This window comes from Alexandromys fortis, unplaced genomic scaffold (assembly GCF_014885135.2).
Source record: "Alexandromys fortis isolate MF-2015 unplaced genomic scaffold, M_Fortis_MF-2015_v1.1 scaffold_103, whole genome shotgun sequence".
Taxonomy (NCBI): Eukaryota; Metazoa; Chordata; class Mammalia; order Rodentia; family Cricetidae; genus Alexandromys; species Alexandromys fortis.
Window position 1 is genome coordinate 2,058,212 of NW_026067978.1, and position 15,867 is coordinate 2,074,078.

The window sequence follows — 15,867 nt, forward strand, 5'->3', positions numbered from 1 at the left end:
TGTAGACCAGGCTGGACTCGAACTCACAAAGATCCGCCTGCCTCTGCCTCCCGAATGCTGGGATTAAAGGCATGTGCCACCACCACCTGGCAATTATAAAGTCCTTAAGATCAACCCTAGCCCATTACTTTTGATGATATCTAGTGTCTTAAAAGTTTATGTGTGTGTGTGTGCGTGTGTGTGTGTGTGTGTGTGTGTGTGTGTGTGTGTGTATAATATTGCTGTTAAACAAATTTATTTTTCCCTGCAGAATTCTTACAGTAATTCTCAAGCACCTTCACCTGGCTTGGGGAGGTAGGTACAATTTTGTTCTCTGAAATATTTTTGATGAATTTATTTATGGATCAGAGTAGAATAGATAACAAAGTGACTGCTACTTTTAAAATATTAAAATCTCTGGTAAAATACTTAAAATTTTTAATTTTTTTATGTTTACAATTGAACCAAAGGCTTTTTGCAGGCTCTCCCACTGAGTTATGGTTCCAGAGAAGTTTTTTTTAAAGTTATTCTTTCCTATTTTAGTAATTTAAAATATAATGAACATAATTTTTAAAAAGTTTGAAATGAAACATGTCACCTATAGATGTCAGGCTTGGTGGCAGCCCTTGCCCCTGAGCCATCTCACTAGCCCCCAGATATCTTGAGATATCTTGAGTTTTTAATGGTACCTCAATTCTGTTTGATTTTAGTTATTTAGATTTGTTACAGTGTTTTTGTTTTTGCTTTGTTTTTACAGGGTTTCACTGTAGCTTTGAAGCCTATCCTGGAACTAGCTCTTGTAGAGCAGGCTGGCCTCGAACTCACAGAGATCCACCTGTCTCTGCCTCCCAAGTGCTGGGATTAAAGACGTGCGCCACGACCACCCAGCTTGTTACGGTGGTTTTAACTTCACTCAGATCTTGGCATTGCCAGAGTATAGTGGCATGGGTGTGATTTATCTTCCATTCCCACATAGACTCCCCTCTCACCTATACCCCAAAATGAAACAAATGCCATGCAATTTTTTACATTTTCTGAGTCTATTTGTTGAGTTCTTGTATTGATGTGAGTTGACATTCCATCTTATTTTCCTTTGTCTACCCATCCCCAGGGCTGAGGTAAAACCCAGGCCTTTTGCTTACTAAGCAAGCACTCTTTTACTGAGCTATGTCCTCAGCCTTTTTAATTTGTCCTTTTGAGACAGGATTTCAAGACCTGTATGACCTTCCAGCCTGTAGTGTCCTAATTTTGTAGTGCTCACTATGTGCATGTGAATAATCATTCATATTCTCTCTCTCTCTCTCTCTCTCTCTCTCTCTCTCTCTCTCTCTCTCTCTCTCTCTCTCTCTCTCTCTCTGTAGCAAAGCTGTTGGGATGCCTTCCCCTGTCTCTCCAAAGCTGTCACCGGGCAATTCTGGAAGTTACTCTTCTGGGGGCAGTAGTGCTTCAGCAAGTGGTTCTTCAGTGACTATTCCACAGAAGATACACCAGATGGCAGCAAGCTACGTCCAGGTTACATCTAACTTCCTCTATGCCACTGAAATTTGGGACCAAGCTGAACAGCTTTCCAAAGAACAAAAAGGTTTGTTGGACTCTGAATAAACTTTGAGGATGGAATTGTTAAAAGAAACGTTTATGATTTAGTTAATTATGTGGAGAACATTTACTTTATCTTGTGGTTTTAGAGGGAATCATAATCAGTTTGCTAATAACCTTCTTTGATTAGTCACATACTAAATATGACATTGATTAAAAATACCCTTGGGCTGTGCATGGCTCCTTGTTAGATTTCTTGCCCAGCATGCATAAGGCCCTGGGTTTGGTTTCTAGTATGAAGGACAGGGAATAGATGGACTTATGTATGGGAAGGGACTCAGACAAACCACTCTTGTGTAAACTGGTTACACAAGCTAAAATAGAAGTAGTTCTTGGTGTAAGACAAAGATGCATCTATTCTAGCATGTTGAATGTAGCTCAGTAGGCAGCACCTTGTCTACCATCAATTTTTCCTTATAGTCTCAATATACCTTAATATAATAGCTGGGTCTGCTAGATGGTTCAGTGCTTGCCACCAAGCCTGAATTCAAACCCTAGGACCCACTTGGTGGAAAGAGAGAACTGGCTCCCCACAGTTGTAGTCAGAGGCTGCTCATTTGTTTCCCGGCTTCCCAGACTCAAAATAATGACACAGAAACTATATTAATTGCAATACTGTTTGGCCAATAGCTTCCGTGTATGTCTAGCTAGGTTAATCTTAAATTAACCCATTTTTATTATTTTGTATTTTACCCCAAAGCTTGTGGTTTACCCGTACCAACACTTCTTTCTCCAGTGGCTATAAGGCATCTTTCTGAGTCTGCCTACTCTCTCCTCCTCTATCTGCTTGGAATTCCTGCATTGCTTTACTCGGTTAAGCCATTGGCCTAAAGCAGCTTCTTCATTAACCAATGGCAATAAAACATATTCACCGCATACAGAGGAAAATCTCACATCACACAGTTTTCCTCTAACTCAACATAGTACACTGTTGATACATGCACAGACAGACAGATAAATGTAAAAGAGAGAACCATTAAAAAATACAGCAGTTGGATTTGTTTCATATAGGATCCAAGCAGGGTCTAAATGCTGCATTTTGTTAGTCTCTTAAGGTGCGCGCTCTACTCATTTCCTCCTCCTTTGGCCATGCCATCAATGTTAAGAAGAAACTGAATCCTAGACTGCCTCATTCTGCGGACTGCTTACTTCCTCATGCTGCCATTGCATTTGTTGTCTCTTTTATTTCCCTTTTATTGATTAGATTACTTCAGTATTTAAATAATATGTTCTAGGTGGTACATCTTATTAGAATAGTATTTATCCTTTATTGTTATTACCTTCATTAGACCTGAGCCAGGCAGTAGTAGTACACGCCTTTAATCCCAGCACTCAGAGGCAAAGGCTTGCAAATCTGAGTTTGAAGCCAGCCTGGTATCCAAAGAGAGTTTCAGGACATCCAGGGCTGTACAACAGAGAAATCTTGTCTCAAAAAAACTAATTAAAGGAAGGAAGGAAGGAAAGGAAGGAAGGAAGAAGAAAGAACTTCATCAGATCAGGGCATGGAAGACTAAGGCAGAAAGATTCCAAGTTGGAAGTCAGTTTGAACTACATAGAAAAACCATGTCCTTTTTTTTTAATTTTTTAAAATTTTTAGTGTCAATAGATTATTTATGTAGTGGCACTCTGATGAGCATGAAACATTTCCTATTAAACTTTAACTTACACTTTTGACATCCATGTTGACCGTTGCCTAGGTCCATTATTAGGAAATAGAAAATTCATTATGTGCCAGGCATGGTGGTGCTTGTCTGTATAATCCCAGCAGTTGGGAGCAGAAAGCAGCGAGGAGGATTGAGAGTTGGGGGTTATCATTGGTTATAAGGAGTTTGGGCTAGCCTGGGCTATGTGAAACCCTGTCTCAGTGGGGGGGATGAAAAACTACCAGCAATATTCTGCCTTTTTTAAAATATTTATTTATTATGTATACAATATTCTGTCTGTGTGTATGCCTGCAGGCCAGAAGAGGGCACCAGACCCCATTACAGATGGTTGTGAGCCACCATGTGGTTGCTGGGAATTGAACTCAGGACCTTTGGAAGAGCAAGCAATGCTCTTAACCTCTGAGCCATCTCTCCAGCCCCCTATTCTGCCTTTTTTTGTTGTTGTTGTTCACTTAGGAAGAATACTTTTATTTCTATCCTGTAAATTTTTAAACTTCTGATTATAGCAGAAAGGTTGGTTATAGACTATCATGGAGCTACACAGTGGGACTCCTGCAAAGACTGCTTTCTACCACTGCTGCACAGACATAACACATAAGAGTGCTTTGAGTAATCCACTGGTACTCCATCTTAATGTGCAGCAGTTGATCATCTTCATCAGAGGTACTTCATCATGGAATTCATAACTGTGTTCTGTTTAAACTGATGCATAACATCAGGAACTTGAGAGATCCTTGAGGCCTTTAATGTGGGAGACATGCTATTTTACAGAAAAATCAGTGATTCAAAAGAATGTATGATACTTACTGAATGTTTTTAATTTTCTAGAATTCTTTGCTGAACTGGACAAAGTGATGGGTCCTCTCATCTTTAATGCAAGCATCATGACAGATCTGGCTCGTTACACCCGGCAGGGACTGCACTGGCTTCGGCAGGATGCCAAGTTGATATCTTGAACTGAACATATCCTCGTTGCCTCTGATTTTCCCACAACACTGTGTCACATCACAAAGGAAAACTGCCATAACACACCACCTAGTCGACACTAAGAATGAGGAATGGTTTTCTCCTTTTTGGTTTATATTTTTGTTTCTTATAACCCAAAGCCATCAATTGACCCTTTCAATATTCCCAACGTGACAAGTATTTAAATGCTTCTAAACCTGCAGTACATCAGCAAGATGGTTTCAGTAATTGGAATTCCAGTTACAATTCATAAATAATCAAGTAAAATTCTATTTATTTTCAGTTTTTCAAGTTCCCATACTGGAGCTTGTTTAAAGCTTAGTTATTCCTGCCTATAAATTTATTCTGTTGATTTATTTAGCATAAATTTAATGTAGGCATTTTATTTATATATTTGGGGAGCTGTGTTACTTAATATTTTCTAAGGTAAGAGTTGACTTGTCCATGACAGGACATGTTCTTTCTATAGCTAATTATCTAATGTTATTTCAAGTCTTACTACAGTTTTATTATTGTAGGATTTGTGCTTGGTATTAAGGATGCTCTTCCACATGTGAAAAGTCACTTAAACATGAGAAGATGGCATTCTACATGGGTGCAAAAGCAAAGTGGGTCTGGTTTGATATGCATTATTTCAAAACTGTGAATGTGTGTTAGTAACACTAGCAATCACAAGGTGACTACATTGCATCTAATGCATTACAAAAAAAGCAGATAGACTTGCTGGGAGAAGCACATTATACTGAATGGCTTCATAAAGGACAATCTAAAACTGTGGGTTTATTAAAACCTTGTATTCTTTTTTTTTTTCTCATTTGACACTTCATTGAAGCAGAGTAAGTTACTCCTAAAAATGAGCAGAAGACAGTAATCCAGTTTCTGAAGGTCGCAGCCTGTTTCATTGGTAATGTTCGAAGGTTGACATCTGCAGATCTCCCCTATGGTGGAGAGATTATGATGCTCATATATGACCATGCAGTAACTGGAGCTTGGAAGGAGGTGTCACAATGTCTAATGTGGAGATGATGAATTTCTCTTTCCACAGATCCTCATCAATGATGTATGTTTCTGACAGGATCAGAAAACTCACAGTAGCAGCTGGGCATGGTTATGCTTGCCTGTAATCCCAGCACTGGGTAGCGGTGACAAGCTACATAAAGCTAGACACTGAGTTTGGGGCTAGCCTGGGCTACATGAGACCTTGTCACATTAAAAAAGAAAATTCATATTAGGAGAGTACCTAACTTGGCTCGTTGTGAGCTCTCTTGGAAAGGGGAAAATAATAGGGGTAGTGCTTAGGAAGCCAGCTCTGTAACAATTCCTTATCAAACTACTGTTCCCAACAAGGTGCGTATAGCAGTGAAGGATGAGGAATGTCTCTCTTCCTTCTTTTTAGTGCCCCCGTCATGTCTGGTGTGCCTTAAATCTTAACTTTAAATGATAACTCTACAGATTGTTTACAGATAAAGTTTTATGCTGGGACCAGATTAGCCATGCATGGTTGGTCCTCTACAATAATAATTTTAAATTCTCTTTGATTTTAAATCTTCCTTTAGAGTCACATTAAGATAGATCCCTTCAGAAAAGCTAGTGCTTTGGTACCTGACTTAGTATAATCAATTGGGTATAATGCTGCTTCAGAAAATGGCTTTTCCTTCTCATTCCAAAAATCCATCCAATTGGGGAGGAAAAAAATCCCTGTTATTAGTAGATGATTATTCAGACTTGAAATGGGAAAGGGGAAGAGAGAGAGAATATCTTCACATCCAGCGGTGTTGTGAGTCCTCTCTTCTAGTCTCTCTCACCACCTGTTTCTAAAGATAGTGGACTTTGTCCTGCAGTCTCATATTCACAGAGCTTAATTGCTTTGTACCTCATTATTTTTACATACCATTGAGGGTTGATATCTATAGCTTACGCTGAATATAAAATTTTTCCCTTGGAGAAATTGCCTCTGATACCTTTCTAATTTAATTGTAGTGTGTTTAAGGAATACTTTTTCTTCAGAGGCCATTGTCTCCTCTTTTGTGCTAGTAACTTACATGGTCTAACAGTTGTGTGTCCTGTCCTTGCCTCTTCTCTCTCACTCTGGCTCCTTAACTTCAGGGAGGTCTTAGAAGTGGAACAAGTGCCCTTTGGGCTTTTAGACTTTAGCAGCTGCAGTGCTGACCTCTGCTTTCCAGCTCTGGTCTGTATGTCCTCAAGGTGGCCAACACATTCTGGAGTGACACTGATGTGTTAAAGCAGAGTTTCCTACATGTTTCATGGTGCTGCTTTAAGAAATTTTCTCTTTAAAACTGTCAGTTCTTGGAGAATGAAATTGTTAAGCCTTTCATTGTGGAGGATTTTCCCCACCAGGTAGAAACTCCGATCCTGAGTAATTGAACTTTTGATGTCATAGTGTGTGAGCATACACTCTCTTCTCTGTGTCTTTTTTCAGACGCTCTGTGTCAGTCATGTCCAGCACATACCTTGACTCCTTTACAAGTGACCATTCCTCCCTTCTCAGTAGGTGCCCTCAGTGGTTTTTAGCCATTTAAAACTTAGTCTGAAACTTGTATTCAATGTATAGTTAGTACTAGAAATAGCAACTATCTTTAATATTCAGTTCACTGCTCTAAGATCACACTCCTATTCCAGGAGGCAGCAGCGTGCACCATTAGACTCTGGACAGGCATCTCACATGATTGCAGTGTGGGAACTGTCACAGTCATTCTGCCTGGGAGAGACTGGGCTGTGGGGAGCACTCCCCTCCAGGCATTCAAGATTACACAGCCTCGCCCATGCCCCATGCTGGCTGGAGAGCACCCAGCCCTTTCCTTGCTCAGTAACACCTTTTTCTGGGCAAGAAGTTTTGGAGTCACTTTATCAGTGAGCTTTCAAATATATTCACAAATATTGCTGCTGAAGGAAGAAGATTGATCTCTACTGATTTAATTCTCCAATATTAAAACAATTCAAGAGTAATGTGTGCACGCACCCACACTTGCCTGTTTTTCTGGGAAGCTCTTGCACTAGGGATTTATAGGCATCTGGGCTGCACTTTGAATGACACACTTGTGGCTTTAGAGTAGCTGTTGTTGTTTTTGTTGTTGTTTTGTTTTTAAATTTAAATTGTTCTTTGTTTTTTTTTTAATTAAAGATTTAATCAGCTAGATTAGGCAGCATCATTTGTATTTAACCGCTGAAACTTTGGTACATTGATGTTTAATGAATGAGCTTGCATTGTGTAGCCAGGGCCTACAAAGGTTCTTGTCAGAAGTACAAGCACTGCCTGAGGTCAGTGCTCAGAGGAGTTTGTAGTGCAGCCAGTTAAATAGCTCCATTAGATGATGCCTAGCTCAGTTGAGAAGGGGGATGCTGTGCACTCTTCCAGGTCTGAGGGTATGCAACTTTGGATCTTAAAATTATGTACACATACACACTTTATATATATGTACGTATGTATGTATGAAAACATGGAATTAGTTTGTCAAATGTGTGTGTTTAGTATTTTAGCTTAGTGCAACTATTTCCACATTATTTATTAAATTGATCTAAGACACTTTGTTCTTGGCACCTTGAATATTAACATTCAAGGGTGCAATGTGTATTCCTTTAGATTGTTAAAGCTTAATTACTATGATTTGTAGTAAATTAACTTTTAAAATATATTTGAGCCCTTCTGTAGTGTAATAGGGCTCTTACAGGGTGGGAAAGATTTTAATTTTCCAATAGCTAATTGAACAAAATGGCTTCATTGTATATTTTGGTTTATAGGAGTCTATAGGTGTCTGGGTCCCAAGGACATCTACTGAGGATGCCTGTTTTAGGCTGGGTGGTGATAGTCAGACTAAACCTAAGTGACTTGGGGAGCCAGAGCACTTTGCTCAAGTCCATAGACTCCTGTATCTCATGTTCCCTTAGGATGTGGAACACAGATCCCATCCACCTTCACATCTCAGTTGGAGAGGCAGACTTTTTCCAGTAGTATTTCACACCTAGTGTTGCTGTGAGTAAAATCAGCAGAAAAAGTAGTGAATGACTGGGAAGATGCACTGAGAAGGCCCAGTTGTCACACTGGTGAATGTACCTTTCACATACTTGTGAGTGGAGGCATCGAGCTTTGACTTTCAGACCCTGAAATCAAGCCAGCAAGTAACAAAAGTCCTTAAGGTTAGAGAAGGCCAGGAGTGCTGGTGCATACCCTGATGCAAAGGTCAGCCTTTGCTGGGTAGTGAGCCTGAGCTACTGAGACCCACTCTCCAGGAAATAAATAAAAGTCATTTGGTGAACAAGGTGTGGTGGTGCATGCTTGAATTCTAGCACTCAGATTGTCAGTTGAGACTAGCATGCACTAGGGAAACTGAGAAAGAGGATGTTGGTCTGCGGAACTCCTGTTCACATGTTAATTAAAAAGAACTTGTTGTCTCCTGAACAGGGGATGGAAACAGAAGCTACACCTGTTTTGTAGATGGAATTTAGAACAAGGTGTTTGGGTGAAGTCTCAACAAAGTTAGAGATTTCTTTCAGCTTAAATAGCTCATTTTTAAGAAGTTGATTTTCAGGATTGTCCGCATGCACCTCTCTCCTTGCTGCCGTTGCTCAGCTAAGCAGAACTCATCATCCTTAAACCCAGAGAAAGCTCTCAGAAGAGCTTGGACAAGCTCCCACCCAGAAATCCTTGTAATACTTGGCTTTGACCTTGCTGCTTCTGTGTTAGCTTCCTTCTCAGCTTTTAGCCACTGGGTTTCTGCCTGTTCTGTACCTCTCTGGAAGACATCAGTTTGGAAGTGCTACCTTTCAAACCAATGCCATGGCTTCTGTATTGTTGAGCTTGTTGTTGTCTCAGAGGTGTCCCCATTATGCACACACCTGCACATCACTGACATGAGCATTCAACAGTACTGGGATGGGGTGGGGCTCACCAACAGCGCTGGCTCACTTGGCAGGGCCTGCAAAGGCCACACTTGAGGGCCAGATGCCCAGTTGGTAAGCACACTTAGGGAAATTTCTACCTAGCCTCCATTTTGAATGATTTTGAGAAGTTTTATATATGGAGGATGGAAATGCTTATATATTTATTGAAGATCTTTTTATTTGAAATTAAAATCATTTGGTAAATAATGGTTTGCTATTTGGGGAGGGTTTTGGAGGGGAAGTAACACGATTGATAAAGTACAGGCCTATTGCCTCTGCAGAAAGGCACTGTTGCTGATAGGAGGCTTCATCTTGTACATGATCCAATCTTTGTTTTACGTTTCTTTTATCCAAAATATCTAGGCATCTGACACTTTCAACCAAAATTTCAATTATATACTGTGATTTTTATTTGTTGCAATACATTAAATTTCAGAGGTACTTTGGGGCTCAAAAGCTAGGATTTCTAAGTCAGTATGTGCATTTCACATAATAAGCTGTTAATGGTGAGCAAAGTATTATATACTAACTAGATTTTCCACATCTGTATAGTATATTATAAGTATTTTGTGGTATTGAGATTATAGAAAGTTTAGAGTGTCAAACATGCGTTTAATGTGTATTTTTAAACAAATTTATGGCAATTAAAATATTTGGAGACAAGGGTATCACATTTCAATTTGTAAAACTCTTTTTAACTCTACTGTGTCATTACGATGCTTTGTATAATGCCAAACCATAGCTGGAGAAACTAAGTTTAATAAATATCAGATAGCTTTTCTGTATAATGTTTATATGCATGTGCTCTCACTTCTTCAGCTCCTACTGTGATTTCCTCCTAGAGTTGCTCTTTTGTATCTTAGAGTCCAGTCTTACTCTGTAATGGTCTCATCCCACCAGCATAGGTCTCATTTTCTGGGTACAGAAATTTTGTACTCATGGCCATAGGTCCTTATCCATGGATATCAATTGTCCTGCACCAATGGAAATCTTCAACCCCTTTTTTATGCTCTTGAGGCATAGACTATTACTGTTTCATTCGTTATTTATTTTTACTATTTATTTGTTGAATTTTGTTTTTGTTTTTCTGAGACAGGGTCTCACTTTGTAGCCTGGCAAGCCTGGAACTCGTGATATAGACCTGGCTAGCCTTGAATCAGCAGAGATCTGCCTGCCTCTGCCTCCACCTCCCTGTACTGGGATTAAAGGTGTGTTCCACCATTCCCAGCTGCGGTGATCTTTTGTTTGTGCTTTAACAAATAAAGCTTGCCTGATGATCAGAATGGGGAACTAGCCATTAGTTAGCCATAGAGGCCAGGCGGTGGTGGCGTACACCTTTAATCCCAGCACTTGGGAGGCAGAGACCGACTGGATCTCTGTGAGTTCAAAGCCACCCTGGCCTAAGCAGAATTAATCCAGTTTAAAAGACAATCAGAGCCAACCGGGGAGTGGTGGCGCACGCCTTTAATCCCAACAACAGGGAGGCAGAAGCAGGCAGATCTCTGGGAGTTCGAGGGCATCCTGGTCTACAGAGAGAGTTCCAGGATAGCTGTTACACAGAGAAGGCTTGTCTCAAAAAAACAAAACAGAGAGAGAGAGAGAGAGAGAGAGAGAGAGAGAGAGAGAGAGAGAGAGAGAGAATATCGGAGCCAGGAAGTGTGGCTCTCACACCTTTAATCCTAGTATTTGAGAGTCACATACTTTTAAGTCCAGCACTAGAGAAACAGAGACAGGAAGGGATATGGCTGGGAAAAGAGGGGAATATAAGGTGGAAGGAGACAGGAGCTCAAAGCATTCAGTCTGAGAATTCATGGAGACAGGATCTTGCTCCCTTTGGACTGAGGATATGGTAGAGGTTAAAAAGTCTCTGTAGTGACTGGCTCCTTTACTTCTCTGTTCTTTTCAGCATTTACCCCAATATCTGACTCCGAGTTTCTGTTATTAAGAACAATTAGAATTTGCATTACACCCAGCTTATTGTTTTGTTAAGTTAGGCTTTTCTGTTTTATGTTCATAAAGTTATAGACAAAGTCTTAAAGGCCTCAGGTGGCACATGCCAGCCTAAAGAGTTGTTTCCAGAGCAAAGAGCCATGGTCTACTCCGCACAGACTGACAGTTGTTGAGCATTGCCTCTGTCAAACCTGGTGTAAGATTCGTTGAAGAGTGGGTGTTCTCCACACCTCCAAGGTGGAGCAGCTCCCCTCGTTAGATAGTGAGTGCTCTTTCCTATAATGTGTGAAGTGGGTCAAGTGTCAATTCCAGACTGCCAGAATTTGGATTTAAGACATTTAATAGAATTTGTAGAAAAATAAACTCTGACAAACTTAGTTACGTCTATGTACAACGTCTATGTATCAATAACATTCTAAGAAGAAATGGAGACCAGTTTAAAGCAAGTATCTGTCTTTAAATATTAAAAACACAAGGTTGCTTCACTTAAATGCAGTTAACCAATATTCCATATAACGGAGCACTGTTGGAGCTGACTTTTCCCCTGGTATGGACATCACTCCTGGGCCACACTTAGAGAACAGCGTCTTTTTCTAGCGGGGAAAGAAAAGAAGTGTTCACGTTTGGATGTAGATCACCTCTGCTGCTCCCGCTTTCCCCTGTTTCATCTGCCCAGTGTTAGGGATCTGAATGGTTCTTGGCTGTTAAGGAACTCTCCTCCATGGAACTTGCAATTCCACCTCTATGCTCACCCTACCCCTGGTCTCAGCTTTACCCTTGAATCTCACCTCTCCCAGATTCCCAGAGGTCTCTGGCCCACCCTGCACCCAGGCTTGTCAAATACCTGCATAGTCTTGTGATACACTCCGAATCATCCCGACATGAAGCACCAATGGGCCTGAGGGAAACCCCTCTCCAAAATGGGGTCATTCTCCGGGATCTCTTTGCTGAACTCAGTTCTGGTACTGGGGAGCCATTGACCTATAGAGCAGAGGCATATCCACTTCAGGTTGGCAAGCATCCACCCTCTGCCAAACACCCAGGTTGCAGGAGGTTTAACAGCATTTCTCAGGGCTGAGTCTGACTTAGAATTCCGCAGCCGCTACTATATCCAGCATACACAGGTATTCTTTCTTACCTGGCTCACCAACAGCAGGCAAGTCATGAGCACTGCAAAGAGTTTGAGCTGTAGCATCTTGGCAAAAGGAAGATGTTGGAGCCTGAAGGCCAGGGGACAGTTCTTGTTTCCTTTTATAGGCTGACATCTATCTGCCTTTCTCATGGTTGCCAGGCGAGGTAGGGGCAAAGTTTGTTTGTAATCAGGATCGATTTAATAGGTTAATATGTACCTAAAGAATGTAATCACAGGCTCCACTTGAGGCACATTGTACTTAGTGATCCCTCTTCTGGACTTTGATGATGTTGCTGGTCTGGACCCTTACACCCATCTTATCAGAAGTCAGCATTGTCCCCACCTTCCCTCTGAAAGCCATGTGAATCCAGAAGGGAGACCAGGAGCCTGGCCACACTTCTAAAATAGGCTGGGAGTTTAACAGTGAAGGCACATATGATGTCGTGGCTTCAATTCCCAGAACCAAGAAAAAGTCCTAAAATATCACTGTGAGTTGATTATAATCAAAATAGAATTCTAATGAAGTCTATGAAGTAATGTTGACCCCTGAGCTTTTCTAGGCAAAAAAACACTGACCTGCTGAGTACAGGCAATTGGATGTGGCCTCTGTTCCCCCTGTGGGAGGATACTTAAGCCGACATTCTACAGTGTCCCAGTCCCCCACTCACCAACGGGCTGTCATTCTGTCAGTGAAGACCTGGCTGTGAAAAACCCAAACTCTGCCTTCCCTTCAGGGGACAAACGACTACTGCCGCTCGAGCCACAGAGAGATGGATGAATAGCTTTTTGTTTTTAAGAACACGAGGGAGGAGGTAGCAGAAACTCTTAATGCTGCATCGTGTGCCGACAACACCAAATGAATCCTGGGCTTTGTCTTCGGCAGTTACCTGGGGCTTCAGCTGAGCATATCTTCTGGCAACCTCGGGGCGGCAGATGTTAGCCTGTGTCTGAAGCCCAAACATTCGTTGGCTTTCATAGAGATCCCTGTAGGTCCCTAAATCAGCACTTAACTGTACTGAATTTTATGGGTACTACGTGATAACACCTTTGATTTTGAGAACGTCTCACATCCATAGCCCAGGCTGGCCCAGTTTCACAGTCCTGTCTTGTTCTAGGAAGTGGACCACCACACTCAGGTCAAACATCAGTGTTTTAATAAGTTTGGGGGGAGCCAGTCGGTGGTGGCGCACGCCTTTAATCCTTGCACTCAGGATGCAGAGGCAGGTGGATCTCTGTGAGTTCGAGGCCAGCCTGGTCTACAGAGTTAGTTCCAGGACAGCTTCCAAAAGCTACAGAGAAACCCTGTCTCAAAAAAAAAATTTTGGGGAGGTGCGAAGTTGAATTTATAAAGTAAGGACATGCATAGGAGCTTAGATCTCCCTATGACCACAAGAAACACCACACACACACACACACACACACACACACAAATTACAGGGCGAATTCTCTCTCCCTGTTCTGATGTCTTACTGATAAACCCTTCACAAGGCTCTTCTCATCTTCATGATTGGACATTTGGACAAGAGCCTGTTTGTTTCTTTGCCCAAGCAAAACTGGAGGAGCTGCTGCTGTGCTGCGGGCAGCAGCGTGGTCACCAACGCCAAGACAAGCAAATGTAGCTCTTGGCCAAGGGAGAAGTGTGATGGGCCTCACGCTGGGGATGGGGGGGGGGAATCTGTCTTCCCTGGTTCTGTAGAGAATGGAAGTCTCATGGGGAATTCCCCAGCATAAGAGTTGCTGACTATACCCACTTACCAAATACAACCAACCAGTAAATTCTAACCTACCAGTTCAGCTGCTCCCCTTCTGCCCCAGGAGGTTATATACTGGATGACCTCAAGTAGGAGACCCATTGGGAACTGGTGACCCAGTGAACATTGAGTAAGCACAGATGATTAGATAAGCAGGGCTGGACAACATGTGTCCTAGAACCCGCTGGGTCTGTGGGCTCAGTGCCAGTCCCTCCTTCACCAGCACTCAGTGACATGCCATTCATCCAAAAGATGGCATTTCTGCCTGCCTTTTCCCTCAGCAAAATCAAGGCAGCCTTTCGTGTAGTTTCTAAAGCTCATCATAGCCCAGTCAAGGGAAATGCGTTGACTTGTTAGGGGCAACTTACTAAGCACGTGAACACAACCTGCAGCTGGATTTAAAGGGTATTGTGGAAGCTGGAGTTGTAGTGAGAGTAGCCCAGTGGTCAGGGTGTGTGTCCAGCATGTGCGCGGCTCTGGATTCAATCCCTAGTACTACAGAAAAAAACACAAAGCACCTCTCAAACTCTGAGAGGTGAAACAGCACCTAGGCCCTCAGCAGAACCGACGCCAGTTATCCCAGCCTTTTCTGTGAAAACCGACACTGTGCCTGAAAGTTGAACAATCTGTCTGTTCTCCCTCTCCTGTCACATGTTATTAAATGAACGAAGAGCTACGAGCTCCTTCCTTCAGTTCACAGGCCTCAGCTGCCCTAATTTCAGCTGTAGGGCAAGAACTCTTACAGACCAGGAGGCAGGAGCAGGGTGTCTGACCACAGGCCAACCCTTCCTCTCTTCAGCTTTAGTCTTTTGCTGACAGTGAGATGAGAGGCCTCAGACCTCATGAGCACTTTTGGGGTCCAAATGGTTAATTTACAAGAAGAGAAAGACAGACAGTTTTCTAGTGAGAGTCTGCTCGCTCCAGGCACAACCCCAGGGATATTCAGGAGAAAGGTTAAGAGAACTCGAGGAGCTGTCTGAATGTCTTCAGGGTGGACAGGGGATCATTGAGATTTGGTGGTAATGGAACACTTTTGTGTTGTCCCTGAACAGAGGGTGCCTAGTAAAAGATGAAAGCCGTAGGAATGCAAAAAAAGGTTTCCAGGTAAAATTTCAACAAAGGGTCAAAGTGCATTTATTTTTTGACTGTCTGGGCCTATGTCCTGAACACAATACCAGCAGAATGAAGAGTGCTCTCTTTCCCGGATTGCAGCTCTCAGGGGAGAGCCAGGTGAGAGCAGAAGCCTGGGCTTTTCCAAAAAGAGTTAAATGGAGGGACTGGTTGCGTCACAGCCAACAAAAGAGCTGTGGGAATCTAAGACATGGGACCATAGTGATATCTCTGTCCTTAAAAGGCTTGACTCCAGGAGCCAGGGAGATAGCTCAGTTGCTAAAGTACTTGCCACACAAACAGGAAGACCTAAGTTCAGATCACCAGCACCACATAACAAAGCAGGTGTGGCAGCAGATCTGCCATCCTCGCATTGGGAGATGGAGCGGGGACCCTTGGGGCTCGGTGGCCAGCTCAGCTGGCTTGAATCTTTGAGGTTCAATGCCTTGTCTCAAAATATACAGTGGAGAGTGACAGAAGATGTCTGGCATCAACCTCCTGCTTACACGCTCGGACGCATGCATGCACACACGCACGCACGCATGCAGCTTAGTATGTGAATGGGGCGGGGCGTTTCACATTATCCTTTGTGAATCTCTACAAACAGAACAAGTCCCTAAAGAGACTCCAGGTCATGTAGGGTCAGAGTCACTGTCTGGGCACCCTTCAGGTGGCTGAGCCCTCTGTCCCGTCCCTAAGCTCAAAGAGGAAAACTGTGAGAGACAGAGTTCAGCTATAAGGGACGATTTTAGCCATATACAGAACCCCTCAACATCAAAGCACTGACAGCAGGGTCCCCTCAGCACTCACGACACGAGGA

General features: G+C 42.5%; 2 protein-coding genes across 5 annotated transcripts in view; one reads left to right on the top strand and one right to left on the bottom strand.

The window, feature by feature from the left end:
• Aff4 (ALF transcription elongation factor 4) overlaps positions 1–9,896 on the top strand; it is a 78,903-nt gene extending 69,007 nt beyond the window's left edge. For all 4 annotated transcript variants that reach the window (XM_050157808.1, XM_050157805.1, XM_050157806.1 and 1 more), the window contains 3 exons: positions 251–294; positions 1,341–1,561; positions 4,068–9,896. In XM_050157808.1, the coding sequence (XP_050013765.1) occupies positions 251–294; positions 1,341–1,561; positions 4,068–4,195 (393 nt within the window). In that variant the 3' untranslated portion in view covers positions 4,196–9,896. The remainder of the gene's footprint in view (positions 1–250; positions 295–1,340; positions 1,562–4,067) is intronic.
• Positions 7,330–12,336, bottom strand: Leap2 (liver enriched antimicrobial peptide 2). The gene is made up of 3 exons (XM_050157809.1): positions 12,193–12,336; positions 11,899–12,035; positions 7,330–11,647 (listed from the first exon to the last, which is right to left on the bottom strand). The coding sequence occupies exons 1-3, from the start codon at positions 12,334–12,336 to the stop codon at positions 11,611–11,613; spliced, it is 318 nt and encodes a 105-aa protein (XP_050013766.1). The 3' UTR covers positions 7,330–11,610.
• Positions 12,337–15,867: the final 3,531 nt, after the last annotated feature.

What these genes read in the sequence shown, in the direction of transcription:
- Leap2 (XM_050157809.1), bottom strand. Translation starts at nt 12,336, where the DNA reads ATGAGAAAGGCAGATAGATGTCAGCCTATAAAAGGAAACAAGAACTGT. An exon ending in GCCTGCTGTTGGTGAGCCAG is followed by an intron (nt 12,036 to 12,192) that starts GTAAGAAAGAAT and finishes TCTGCTCTATAG; the next exon opens with GTCAATGGCTCCCCAGTACC. An exon ending in TGTATCACAAGACTATGCAG is followed by an intron (nt 11,648 to 11,898) that starts GTATTTGACAAG and finishes TTTCCCCGCTAG; the next exon opens with AAAAAGACGCTGTTCTCTAA.